Source organism: Myotis davidii, unplaced genomic scaffold (assembly GCF_000327345.1).
Source record: "Myotis davidii unplaced genomic scaffold, ASM32734v1 scaffold115, whole genome shotgun sequence".
NCBI classification, from domain to species: domain Eukaryota; kingdom Metazoa; phylum Chordata; class Mammalia; order Chiroptera; family Vespertilionidae; genus Myotis; species Myotis davidii.
The window spans coordinates 3,913,665-3,928,146 of record NW_006291010.1 but is presented as its reverse complement, the minus strand read 5'-3'; the positions used below and the strand labels follow the sequence as shown (position 1 = coordinate 3,928,146).

General features: G+C 38.9%; 1 protein-coding gene across 8 annotated transcripts in view; it reads right to left on the bottom strand.

The window, feature by feature from the left end:
• Positions 1-8,509: 8,509 nt before the first annotated feature.
• ECT2 (epithelial cell transforming 2) overlaps positions 8,510-14,482 on the bottom strand; it is a 54,966-nt gene continuing 48,993 nt past the window's right edge. For 2 of the 8 annotated variants that reach the window (XM_015564180.1, XM_015564183.1), the window contains 2 exons: positions 11,292-11,556; positions 9,795-9,846 (listed from right to left, as the gene is read on the bottom strand). In XM_015564180.1, the coding sequence (XP_015419666.1) occupies positions 11,293-11,556 (264 nt within the window). In that variant the 3' untranslated portion in view covers positions 9,795-9,846; position 11,292. Of the gene's footprint in view, positions 9,847-11,291; positions 11,557-14,482 lie in introns of all 8 variants that reach the window. The other 6 variants (XM_015564181.1, XM_015564182.1, XM_015564184.1 and 3 more) reach the window with 4 other exon arrangements.

The following is a 14,482-nucleotide window of genomic DNA, read 5'->3' as shown; positions in this document are numbered from 1 at the left end:
TACAAAAAGCTCAAGAGTCTGGTCCTAAATTTCACAGAAAAGGAGTGGGGAGACCAACAGGCATCAAATGGATACAGGCTGTGGTGTAGGAGTGGGAGAGAGAACAAGGGTGCTTGTAATTGTGCCCTAGAGAGTTCCGTTTGTTCCTATTATTACAACTCCCATATGCGTCATATTGCTATAGTTACGACAACATCATACACTGCAATAAAGACGCCTTCCCCACCAGAGCCCACAGGAAGTTAAGTTGCCCCAGCCTTTATTCCAGCAACAGTTCTCCTCCACAGAGAACTGTTTTTATTTTACAGGCGCCGTGAATCAAGGGGCTGGTCCTGCTGGCGGAGGGACTGGTTTTTGTTCCGTTGTTAGAACATTCAGAATAAAATGTGTGGTGAACATCTAACAAAGGCACCAGACACACTGCAGGCACTTGCGTTGAGTACCAACCTCAACCCTAACATCCTCTCTCCCAGGACTATTCTTTTTGCCACAGTTTTCTATCTTTTGGGGGTTTGTGTTTATGTAAAACACCTCAAACCCTTTCCATAATATGACAGGGCACTAAATATATTTATCACAAATGTCTATAGACCTAGCTTAGAATAATTTGCACTAAAATTAATCTGGAACATAATTAAACTCTGTTCCAATAATTATGAAGATGCTTTTGAATCTTGTATTACCTTAAGGCCATACACATGAGCATCAATTATTATTGCACTTTAAGTGTGCTTAACCTGAGGAGTCTAATTAATGACAGATCTAATAACAAAGTGTTCTCTGTGTTACCAGCCTAGGGTAGGTTGGAAGGTGAAGAATAATATCCTGAAATTATCTTCTTTAATGTTTTGGTATTTGTAAGTCATATTTCTATTCATCCATATCTAAGACAGTTTTAAAGAAACAAATACTTATTTTACATGCTTTTTTTAAAGTTATTTTTACACATTTCTGCTTTTACACACACACAACCAAATTAGGATTTCTAGTTCAAAATGTAGCTTAAACACTAATGATTACCCAATAAAGACTCTACTAAGAAAGAGTGAAGAAATCATGTGATAAAAGTGGACAAAAGGGAAAATTGATGAAAGGAGAGATTTTTTAAAAATATATTTTTATTGATTTCAGAAGAGGAAGGGAGATGGAGAGAGGACTAGAAACATCAATGGAGAGAGAATCACTGATCGGTTGCCCCCTGCACACCCCACACTGGGGATGGAGCCTGCAACCCAGACATGTGCTCTGACTGGGAATCAAACCATGACATCCTGGTTTATAGGTTGATACTCAACCACTGAGCAATACCAGTCAGGCTAAAGGAGAGTTGTGAATACATTTCTAAAAGATAGAAAGAGAATGAAGCCTATCCTATATAATAAAGAGGTAATATGTAAATTGACCATCATACCCTTGCACAAGATGGCTGCTCCATGTGTGAGGGGTGATCAGGCTGGCAGGGGAGGACAGTTAGCAGTGACCGGGCCTACAGGGGAGGGCCATTAGGGTTGATCAGGCCAGCAGGGGAGGGCAGTTGGGGAGGGACCAGGCCATCAGGGGAGGGCAGTTAGGGTTGACCAGGCTGGCAGGGGAGAGGAGTTGGGGGAGACTAGGCCTGCAGGGGAGGGAGAGCAGTTAGGGGTGATCAGGCTGGCAGGGGAGGACAGTTAGCAGTGACCGGGCCTACAGGGGAGGGCAATTAGGGTTGACCAGGCCTGCAGGGGAGGGCAGTTGGGGGCAATCGGGTCAGCAGGGAAGCAGTTAGGTGTCAATCAGGCTGGCAGGGGAGTGGTTAGGGGGCAATCAGGCAGGCAGGTAGGTGAGTGGTTGGGAGCCAGCAGTCCTGGATTGTGAGAGGGATGTCCCAGATTGGAGAGGGTGAAGGCTGGGCTGAGGGACACCCCCCCGCCCCTGCCGCCTCAGTGCACGAATTTTGTGCACTGGGCTTCTAGTGGACAATAAAACCAATTGTGAAAGCAGGGATCTAGAATTCACAGAAGGAAGAAAAGGAGCAAAAAAGAGAGGTGATGTCAAAACCCCAAAGGCTCCAAATTCAAGGTCAGAGGTAAGGAGGAAGACAGGAAGATAGGAAGGGGGCTGAAGAAATTAATTAAAATTTATCTGCTCAACAACACTCTGGGAGGTGTGGTTACAGAGGTTGTGGTTGTGGGGACAGGTGAAGGGGAGAAAGCAAAAAGGAACACAAGAAGACCTTTACAAGAAAGTCATGTCCCAAAAACCATGATAACTACAGTGTGGTATGATTTTGAGCAGCTGGAGGAGGACTTGCTGAGAAGAAATGGAAATCATTGGAACTAGGTATGAGGACCATTTGGCTTTGACTGGTACCAAGGTTGCAACACTGAATGTATAACCCTAACATATTACTTGTCTCTACACTGGAGAATATTCACTTAATCATAATCATGTAAATGCTGTGCATCAAATGTTGAACCTTTGAATTAACCTATAAGCCAAACTGGAAAACTTTAAAATGTTATATCACAGAACGTATGTTATTGATTTTGACAATTCAAAATTGTTTTTCAGTGCAGTTTAATGCTCTCTACCAGGATGTCCAGCTCCCTCTGTCCTCCGTGAGGCCCTCCACACAGGGCACTCCTCACCCTGGAGCCCCAGACTCTGTGCATAAGAGACGCCCACCTTAGGCACCACCCTTCCCAGTCCCCATGGCCAGGCCTTGGAGGGGCTGGGTCTTCACTTCTGGGACCTGGGAGCAGATAGAAAATGGGGCTTCCTCTGAGGGAGAAGAGCCACATAGTGAGACAAATAATAATTTAACTCCAGAAAGTGAACAAGATGTATGTGGGGGTGAAAAGGAAAAAAAAGGGTTAGATGCAGGAGGACAGCAGATATATGGTGAAAGTGGGAAGGTGAGGTGGAGGGAAGTCTAGGTATTGATGCTTCCCCTGTGGGGAAACAGCAGGACACAATAACTAGCACAAATAATAGAGCTATCCCAGCTCTACCACTCACTAACTAGTAACCTTGTGTAAGCTATGTAACTGCTCAGGGCCTCGGTTTCCATGTCTGAAAAATGGGGATAATTAATCTCTTTCATGGGTCCAATGTGAGAAAAAAAAGAGTTAATGTACAGTGTGTAAAAAATGTTTAGAAATTTCTGGTATACAGTAAGCACTCAATAGATGTTTAACATTATCATTGGGAGCTATTCTATGCTACATCAGTAAAATAAAAATTTTTAAAAAATAAGCATTTAAAAAAAACCATTTTTATTAGTTTTCAAGAGGAAGGGAGAGGGAGAGATAGAAACATCAATGATGAGAGAAAATCATGGATCGGCTGCCTCCTGCATGCCCCACACCAGGGATCGAGCCCACACCAGGGCATGTGCCCTGACCAAGAATTGAACCATGACCACCTGGTTCTTAGGTCAACGCTCAACCATTGAGCCACACTGACTGGGCAACAAAAATAACTTTCAATTGAAGGAAGAGAAGCAGATAAATTATACTTCTTAGCTTCTTGGAAGTTCAGCAAATAAATATAATGCCTAAAGTGGATAATTGAAGAAAAGCAGTGTTTTGTATTATTTAAAGTTAAGGAGGTAACTATTAGTAACACTAAAATTAGAAATCCTTATAAGCTTTTATTATTTTCCTAATCAAGAATTATACAATTCTTCATTTAAAAAATTAAGCGATAATATTTTGGCACAAATTAATTCTATAAATGCTGAAATCAAGAACACCAAACAAATCAAGCTGAATATATTCCTTTGCAAATGAATTCAGTCTGAAAGATATATTTGGAAGTAAAAAATAACCTCTCAGCCAACAATATTTTCCCAAATCTGTGCCACACTTTCCAAGGTGATAGCAGTGCCACACCTCTTGGCAGGGAGACACAAATCCTGGGGAGGTGCAACATTAGTGCCTTACAGCACAATTTCCAACTCTACGTGTTATCCCGCCATTTCCTCCAGGCTCACATGCTGCTTCTCCAGTTCCAGCACGTGGGTGCCATGTACCTGGAGGGCTGATACGCTCTCTTTAAGAGATGGCTACCCAGATTCTCAGGTTCACATTTCTTGCAGGCAGGTGATCTGCAAGGTGTTGTTTCCTTCAGTAGCGAGAAGACAGCTCTTTGGACCATTCTAGCATGTCAGAGCTGATGCCTTTTTCTCTCTTTACCTAACCCTCCTTCATGCAATGCTTAAGACTTGCATTCTTCCTAAGGTACACCTCACAGGAACATGTTACATTAACACCTTCTGAGGAACTAAAACCCCAAAGGTATTTAGACAAACATGGAATGTGGTTCTTCTTTTTCTCGGTGATATAGTTGCTTCACTTTCCCTAATTTACAGCTTTCCTATAGATACTGGAACAATTCCAAGTTTTTGAGTACCTGTTATCTGTCAGGTTCTGTGCCAGAAATTGACAACCTAGCTTAACAGATAAATTACACCCCCCCCCCCAAAAAAAGTAACAGAATATTAATTCTATGGTGAAGGTAAACATAGGGTGCTATTGAAACATGTATGAGGAGAACTAACCCGGCCTGAGAAAGTTAAGCAAAAATGGAGAAGGTCATTCCAGGGAGGGGATACAGCATACACAAGAGCCAGAATAAGGGTAAATTGTAAAGTTCTCATCACACATGAAAAATTTTGTAACTACACATGGTGATGGATGGTATATGTGATCATTTGTCAAATATATATAAATATTGACTATTATGTTGTATGCCTAAGACAAATGTAAATTATATCTCAAAAATAAGAAATAAGAAAAAAAAAGGTACTAAGTGGAAATGCAGTGAATTTAGAAATAAACTTGGGAACAATTATTTTAAATAGTATCACCCTGGCTGGTGTGGATCAGTGGTTGGGCATCAACCCATGAACCAGGTCAGGGTTCAATTCTGGGTCAGGGCACACGTCCAGATTTTGGCTTGATCCCCAATAGGAAGTGTACAGGAGGCAGCTGATTGATGTTCCACTCTCACATGGATGTTACTCTCTCTCCCTCTTCCTCTCTCTAAAAAATCAATAGGTATTATCATCCAGGAAAAATAAGTCTCTACAAGTCATTCAAGATTCATGCCCTTTAATAAGAGTTTGTAATTACATAGGCCTGTACCTTTCTCATTAAATTTATTCCAAAGGATTTTATAAACTTGTCACTATTATAAGGAAAATTTTTAATGCGTTGCTTCAAATGCAAACTGGATATAGCCAACTTGGAGAAAAACTATTAGCTTTTGTATATCTATCATATAACCAGCCAAATACTTAACTATTGTGGTGAATTACATTGCTTTTGTATGATTAAAGCAACCTTGCATTCCACAGATAAACTCAACTTAATAATGATGCATAATCTTTTTTATACAATGTGAACCCACTTTGCTTAGAATAGTAGCAATTTTAGAATAGTTCCACGATAGTTTTGAATGAGGTTAGACTACCATTTTCCTTTCCTGTTCTATCTTTGTTTTGATATCAAGGTCATGTTAAACTAATTAAGAAATGGAAAATGTTTGCTCTTCAATGTGTTTCTTGAATTTTGCAAGTTGTTTGTATTATATCCAGATGTAGATCATACCTAACATTGTTTATTTGATCTATCTCTCCCTCAACCTTGAGATGTTAATGTTATGCGCTTCTCAAAGAACTGAATAAAACAATGAATTACTATGAGCTGTATAAATATCACAGGTTTAGTAACAGAATGCTGCCAACATCACGTAAGTAACCATGTACCCCTTCCTCATTTTTTAGCCATGGAGGTTATGAACGTTGGTTTTTAGCAATGTTATACTTTCTTGCTTTTCTTTGAATGTTTGCCAGTTAACTCTCTAACCTTACACAAGAGAGTGTCACTTTACCAATTTTTAAATTTTATCTAAGTGAAATCATATAGTTGTTATTCTTTTATATCTACTTCCTTACATTCGATAATTATGCAGGTCACTGCAAGTTTATTAGTTCATTCCATGCATGACCAAAACACCATATATCAATCTAATATAAATTTCTGATTTTTCAGTTTCAGGTTATTACATGTTATACAGCTAAGAACATTCTTATACATGGATCCTTGTATTCATATGCCTACATTTCTCTGGAATAAATATCTAAGATTTAAACTGTTGGGTTTTAAGGTATGCATATCTTAAAACCTCATTGGTTAATTCCCAAGTGTTTTGAAAATGGTTACACAATTCAGACTCCTACAAGCAATGGAAGAGACTTTTGCTTTCCATCTGGGCCAAGCCAATATAGTGCATGTGCAATGAATGGTATCTTATTTGTACCTTCTTATTATGTATAAAAACATTTGTATACCTTAACTAATAAAGAATTTTAAAAAAATTTCTTAATAAGCTTAAAAAATCCATTTGGGTTTTCATTTGTGAAATGCCTGTTTTTCTATAGGGATGTTTGATTCTGACTGTTTGGTTCTTTTTGCATTCTGTATATAAGTCCTTGTCAGTTACATATATTATGCACATGTATTCTGTGATTTCCACTCTTACTAATGTCTTTTCAAACTAGCTCTTAATTTTAATGTAGATTTATCACTCTTTTCCATTATAATGATCTTAAACGTGTTAACATGTTTAAGCAGTCTTTTCCAACCTGACAATTACGATACTCTCCTATATTATCTAGTGAAGTCTTTATATTTTTACCTTTCAGATTTAGGTCTATAATCCCCTTGGAACTCATTTTTGCATAGAGTGTAAAAAAGAGAGATTAGTTTATTTATTTAAATAAAGATACCCATTTTTCTCAGAACCATTTACTGAGTAGACTCTTTTCCCACTGTTTTAAGTTTCACTTTTACCTGTTAGTGGGTTTTCGATTGTGATCTATTATTGTGTTCAGTATATCAAGAGCTCTAACATCTCACTGCCTTCATTTCTACACTTTATAGTTAACCATGTTTCTGATAGAGCAAGTCCTCATACTTCAACTGATTGGTTATTCTTAACCCTTTGTATTTCTGTATTAATTTTGGGAATAATTTATCATGTATACACACATAAAACCTGTATTTTGATCAGCTTTGTTTGAATCTATAGTTCAATTTGGGCAAAACTGCTATTTTTCAATATTGAAGTATCCAATCCATGACTATGATAAAGCATCTCCATTAAGGTGTAAATATAACTCTATAGTCTTCTCTGTAAAATCTTGTACATCTTCTATTTGATTAAATACTTCAATAATTTTTATGCTATTGTAACAAGTAATTTAAAAAATATATATTTTCAACATGTTTGTGGCTGGTGTCAAGAAATACAATCTATACTAATAAAAGGGTAATATGCTAATTAGACCGGATGTCTTCCAGATGACCTTCTGAATGTCCTTTCTGACAAAGCCAGGCATGGGCGAAGCTGTCGCGGTCCTTGGCGCCTGCAGCTGCGGCCAGCCCAGGTGAAGCCGGCCCAGGTCCCAGGTGCCTGCGACTGGACAGAGGAAGGAAGCCTGGGTCCCAGGTGCGGGGCTGAAGCAGAGGTTAACCACTGGGGCGATCAGGCCAGCAGGGGAGCAGTTAAGGGCAGGGTGTGCAGTTAGGGGCAATCAGGCAGAGGTGGTTAGGGGCAATCAGGCAGGCAGGCAGGTGAGTGGTTAGGACCCAGCGGTCCCGGATTGCGAGAGGGATGTCCAGCTGCCGGTTTAGGACCGATCCTTGTGGGACCGACCGGTCCTAAACTGGCAGTCAGACACCCCCCGAGGGGTCCAGGTTTGGAGAGGGTGCAGGCCGGGCTGAGGGACCCCCCTCCCGTGTGTGAATTTTGTGCACTGGGCCTCTAGTCCTATATAATAAAAGCCTAATATGCTAAGTGTCTGGTTGTCCGTTCAACCAAAGCTTAATATGCTAACGATATGCTAAGGCTACTCCACTGCTCACTAAGTCATGCACTGACCACCAGGGGGCAGACTCTCTGACTGGTAGGTTAGCTTGCTGCTGGGGTCTGGCCAATCAGGAATGAGCAAGACATACTGGACATGCCCTGGAGCCCTCCCATGGTCCCTCTCTGGCTGGCCAACCTCCTGTGTCCCTCCCCGGCCCCAATCGTGCACCGGTGGGGTCCTTCAGCCAGGCATGCGCCCTCTTGCAATCCGGGACCCCTCAGGGGATGTTGGAGAGCCGGTTTCAGCCCGATCCCACAGGCCAGGCCAAAGGACTCCCTGGAGCATGAATTTGTGCACTGGGCCTCTAGTTGATAATATTTGTATACTGATTTTTGTATCAGACTTTAATCTCATAACTTATCTGTGTACATCCAATATGTTTCTAATGTCATACCTTATGCCATTTCCTCTCACTTGGAACCCCCCATTTTTTGGAGGGACTCACAGTTCCATTCCCAATAAAATGATAAAAGTGGTGTAATTTCTACCAGAAAAATGCATATGTGCATATAAACACAATTTTATATAACTATCATAGAATCCACTATTCCCATTCTGCAAAGTGGAGTCCAGATTAAAAATTAAAAAACAAAATACACTCGGGTCTTAAGTATTTATTTACAAAGTTCTTACTAATACAACTGCTTTTAAAATATAGCAAAAAAGTGGTACATACATGGTATAGAAAAATCTATATAGTCAGTTAAACTATTAAGAACATAACCAAGAACTGTTAAATGATAATTAAATGTTTATAGTAATCCCTAAACAGGTAGGAAATAAAAACAAAATTATTCATAAGAACTTGATTATTTTGTATTGCTGACTATAAAACAAACAAAAAAACTATTGTGAAAAAGAATAGCAAGGCTTGAAAAATATTTTACAACACAAATAAATGTATTTCAATTTTACATTTTATATGGGACGACAATAAAAAGTTGACCATACACATACCCATGTAATATTTGACAGTAGATTAATAAAACTAATGCCAGTTTTAGAGTTATTTCATAAAGAGTATAAACAATCTTTACTACAATTTCCCCATGGTCATCCTTCAAAAACCCCACACACTATCAAATTAAATCAAGATTTGCTAGTGGCTAAAAATCACCATAAATATAGGCTCTGAAGCAGCTACAAGTATACACCCATATCATGTTAGTGCAAAATATACATTGTTTTTTTAATCTTTCTGTTCTTATCTCAATTTGCAAAAGTATTTTGAAACAATCTCCTTTAACTGTTATTCTTTTTAAGGGCAAATCTTTTTAAATCCACACACTAGATCTTAAAGACACTTGAGAATAAATTAAACTGCAAAAGGAGCAGTTAACTACTTCAAACAGCACATGTAAAACAAGACCCCACTATTTAATCAGTTATCTATGCAGGTTTTTAATATAATTAAGTACTGTGATATCACCTAATTTCTGCACAAATTGAGATACATAAATATATACTTCCGAAATTCATTCATGGGCACTATACAAAGAAATCCACAGCAATATTTGGCATCCACCAATGAAATTTATTTACTGTATGTGTCAGGTTGCAGCACTACTGGTATCATGAATAACTTAAGATATTGGTCTTCAAGTGAAGGATTCAGGCAAAGAGAAAAATTACATCAAAATCAATATAATCTTTTAATAAATTAACTTGAAAAATGTAAGAGGTTAACCTTACTCTTTCAAGAAGAAAACCAACTGGCATAGTGTAGTGTTATCTATCTTCTTTCCAGCTTTCACCAAGTGCTAATGACAAGTACCATATAAGTCAGTTCCTTATTTATGTATGAAGTGTTAAGTTTCTATAAATTAAGATTTTTTTAAGCTTCATATCAAATGAGTTGTTGATCTACTTAAAGTATGACTTCTCCTTTCAAAGAAGGAAGGAAGGGTGACAAGGGAAGGCGATGGAATACCCTGTAAAGATAAGACAAATATTTTATATTTATACTTTTTCTTTTTAAAAGTTAAAACATACAGTTATGCATCATGCATATCATTTTTACATTTCACAAAATACCATAACAATTAATTTAAAGACATCTAAAAATCCTAAACTCCTTAAATAAGTAAAAGAATTTAAAACTGGAGGGGAGGAAATTTCAGCATTCTGAAAACAAAAGAAATGGATTCACTAGTTAACTACATATCAACTCACTAGAATAGATATTGGCTTACAGCTAGTGGTGGTAATTAACTTCTATGAGATATTAATAACTCAGTGTTTCAGGTTATTAAAAAAATTACAAATTAGTAAACAAGTTTTGAGGTAAAAAGATAAAACCTAGTGGTTTCTTCTTAACCATAAAGCAAAATTAAAAGAGATGATTTTATGAGAAATAAATTTTCTAAATTTGAAAGTCATATAGTCCTAAAGAGGTTTTGGATTATGTATACAACCCATATTTATGTATGTATGTATGTTTGTGATTTTGCTCCATATAAAAATTGAGTCCTAGCTGGTTTGGCTCAGTAGACAGAGCGTAGACCTACTGACTGAAGGGTCCTGGGTTTGATTCTGGTCAAGGGCACATGTCTGGGTTGCGGGCTCAATCCCTGGTAGGGGGCATGCAGGAGGCAGCCAATCGATGATTCTCTCTTATCATTGTTGTTTCTATCTCTCTCTCCCTCTCCCTTCCTCTCTGAAATAAAAAATATATATATTTAAAAAATAAAATAAATTGAGCAAAACAGCAGCACTTCTGAATAGAGATTATTCAGTTACTAAGCTGTCTACATTTGTTTCAGAGGTCAAAACAAAATTTTCCATAAGAGCTTTTAACAATAACAAATAAGCATACACAAGAATGCAAAAAAACCAACAGTGAGTATAAATCAAAATGAATTACAAAGAAAGTTAGTGTTTTATTTTAGCATATATGAAAGGCTATGTGTAAGTAGCCAACAATGTTCTCACCTACAATGGAGCAAAATGAAGTGTTTAAAGAGCTGTGTTGATCAAGTATTACCATTCAAGTGATGATAAAGCAATGATTTAAGTAGAAAGTAAAAAAATTTTCCTCAAATAAAATTTTTATGATATGCTATATTAAAAGCATAAATTTTATAAAATGCCATAAATCTAAGATTAAGAATCAGATGGAATATGAATCCACTTTACATAGCAATTATTATTAGTCTTTAAAATGTCCACTTTCATAAATAAGAAAATTTCTAATAGTATGATTTTTTTCTGAACTTGAGCATAATTACCTTGAAAAATATTTTTATGTGCCAATCTGCAGTAAAGCAGTTATAAAATTGTGAATTCAAAAGTCCCCACCCACCTAATAGGTAATTCAGTGAAGAAAGAATACTTCCTTTTTTCACAAATACAAATTTCAAATAGCTAATAAGCTCACATTAAACTTGAGGCTTGTTTCCATTACTGGTTGGCATATCTCTTAATTCTTCACAAATACCAAAGATGACTTGGATAGAACTTTTTTTGAAATTTGAAAAATCAATATTTTCTTTCAGTGTCTCTGAGAAACTAACTCGTGAGGCAGAATGACGTATAGATGGAAACCAGGAGTTTTGAGAGCGCCCACCAGTAGAGTGTGAGCACTGAGCATAGACATGCTTAGTAAATCCAATTGTACTGCTTGTGGAAACTGAATGGATAATCTGTTAGAACAGAAATAAGCAATGGAGAAAAGGACATGAATGTCTGAAAGATATTTTAGGTACTTCTTATTTATATTGTCTACGTCAGGGGTCCTCAAACTTTTTAAACAGGGGCCACAGCTCACTGTTCCTCAGACGGTCACAGGGCCGGACTATAGTTTAAAAAAAAACTATGAAAAAATTCCTATGCACATTGCACATATCTTATTTTGAAGTAAAAAAACAAAACGGGAAAAAATGCAATATTTGTATTTGCATGTGGCCCGCAGGCTGTAGTTTGAGGACCCCTGGTCTACATAAAAGTGACAAAATCACAAATAATACAAATTAACTTACTAAAAAGTGTCTAAAAAAATCCAGTTACTTTCATTTGAAAAGCAATGTTTATAATAGTTATTATAGGAAATAAACAAGGGACAGTTCTTTGGCCTTCAGAAAGCTTATAATCTATTTTAATAAAGAAATGCTTACTGTTTTTTGTCAATTTTAATATATTTTTTAATTCATTTAATATATTAATAAAATTTCTATTCATGTTTATATTATCAGCTACGTATTAGAAGTTTAACCTTGATCAAATACCATTATAAACATGCTCTGCCCTGGCTGGGTGGTTTGGTTGTTTGGAGTACCCTTCTGCCCACCAAAAAGTTGTGGGTTTGATACCCAGTCAGGACACATAACCTAGGTTGTGGATTTGATCCCCAGTTGGGGCACGGGGCATGGGGGACGTACAGGAGGCAACCAATCAATATTTCTCTTTCACATCGGTGTTTTTCCCTATCTCTAAAATCAATAAAAACATATCCTCAGGTGAGAATTAGAGGATTTAAAAAAAATCCGTGTAAACATGCTCAGAGTCAGCTGTAACTCTTTGATGTATTAACTAAAGATCTAACTAGCTTTTTTTTTTTTTAATTTACTTGAGGGTATTACAGATGTCCTCCATTATTCCCCATTGCCCACCCCACCTGCTTCCTGCTCCAACCCAGGCCTTCACACATGAATGCCACTGTCCATGGACTATGCATATCTATATATATATATAAAAGCCCAAAGACCGGAATGGCGGAAGGACTAGTGGCTATGAAGCACACTGCACTGCAGCAGCCAGCCTGATCTGGGCCCCGACCAGCACCCAACACCTCAATCAGGGGCAGGGCCGGCCGCCAACCGCCCATGGCCCCTTTCCCCAGCTGGCCCCTCCCTGGACCCCTCTCCCCAGCTGGCCCCACCCCCGATTGGCCCCCACCCGACCCCATTGCCCCCCCACCTTGATTGGGGGTAGGGTCCACTGGCCATCCACTCGCGGCCCCTCCTCCCCCCCCACCAGCATGATGGGCCCCCATCGGGGTGGGCCAGCCTGACCCCACCTGTGCACGAATTTGTGCACCGGGCCTCTAGCATATGTATGTAAGTTCTTAAGTCATTCTCTGCCTGCCATTCCCAACACCCCTTCCCTCTGCAATCCCTCAGTCTATGCCATGCTTTCATGCCTCTGGGCTGATTTTGTTCATTAGATTCCAAAGTCTGTATAGATTTTATATAATAAAAACACTAGAGCAGCCTCGGGGTGACTACTCATCATGAACTGCCCAATTAGGGATTTATGATTTATTACAGCACCCCTTTTTTGTCCACAAGATCCAAAGTGCAGAGTTCAAGAAGTGTATTAATGGCGCAGGGAACAGTCCATACAAAGCCTCTACATGGATTAGCTTAGAGTTTTTTAAGGAAAGCAAAAAAGCCAGTGTGACTGAAATAGGATTGGGGGGGGGGGGGACATGTGTTAAAGGAAAGGGTGGAAGAACAGAGTATGTTGCCTTGGAAAAGTCTGATATTCTAAGTGTAGAGGGAGATAAATGAGGAACTGGGAACAACAGGGGTTCTCTCTAGCAGCCATGGGTAAGGTGCAAGAGGATGGGGTAAAAGGAGCAAAAAAAAAATACTAGAGCACACACTGTGTGCCAGGGACTGATCAAAGCACTTTTCATAAATTAACTTATTTAACCCTTACAACTGCTATGTTAGATTCATTTTACAGATAGTGAAATTGAAACAGAGATCTTTAATAATGTATCAAAAGCCACAGAGCTAGTAAACAGCAGAGTTGAGATTTGATCACATGAGTTCTAGAGTTCATGCTCTTAGTTACTACACAAAATGCTCTCACTATATAATCACATCATATAGGTATATGTGTATGTGTGCGTACTTAGTCCTTACAATAACACCATAAAGTACTATTATTAATCTCTTTTCCCTCATCTGCAAAAATGGGAATAAGAGAACAAGAAACTTGCTAAAGGACACATAATTGAATAATCAGCACTTGCTTTTTTTATCCTTAGAAGGTTAGGTTAATCCTATCTAATAAAAGAGAAACATGGTAATTGGCATACGACCGCTACCCTTCCCATTGGCTAATCAGGGCAATATGCAAATTAACTGCCAGCCAAGATGGTGGCCAGCAGCCAGGCAGCTTGAAACTAACCTGAGGTTTGCTTGCCTCAGTGACGAAGGAAAACAACGTTCCCTGCCTGCCTGCCGCTGCAGGCTTCTGAGCTGCAACTCTAAGCAACTATGTAACAAATATAGAAGCTAAACAAAACCCCAGAAACCTGCTTTAGTCCGCCGGGCTTCAGCCAGCAGGATCACAACATTGTAAGCAAAGGCCAGAAACCTACTTTCAGCAGTGGAGGCCTAAGAGCTGGAGCCAAACCTCAAAGCTAAAGCTGGCTCAGAATTTTAAAAAAAGAAAAAAAGGAGCGGTTGGGAGCTTCATTCACCCACCAACCTGAAAACAGCCCTCAGCCCCTCACCCAGACTGGCCAGGCACTCCAGTGGGTACCCCCACCCTGAAGGGGCTGTGACCAGCTGCAACAGCCATCAGCCCCTCATCCAGGCTGGCCAGGCACCGCAGTGG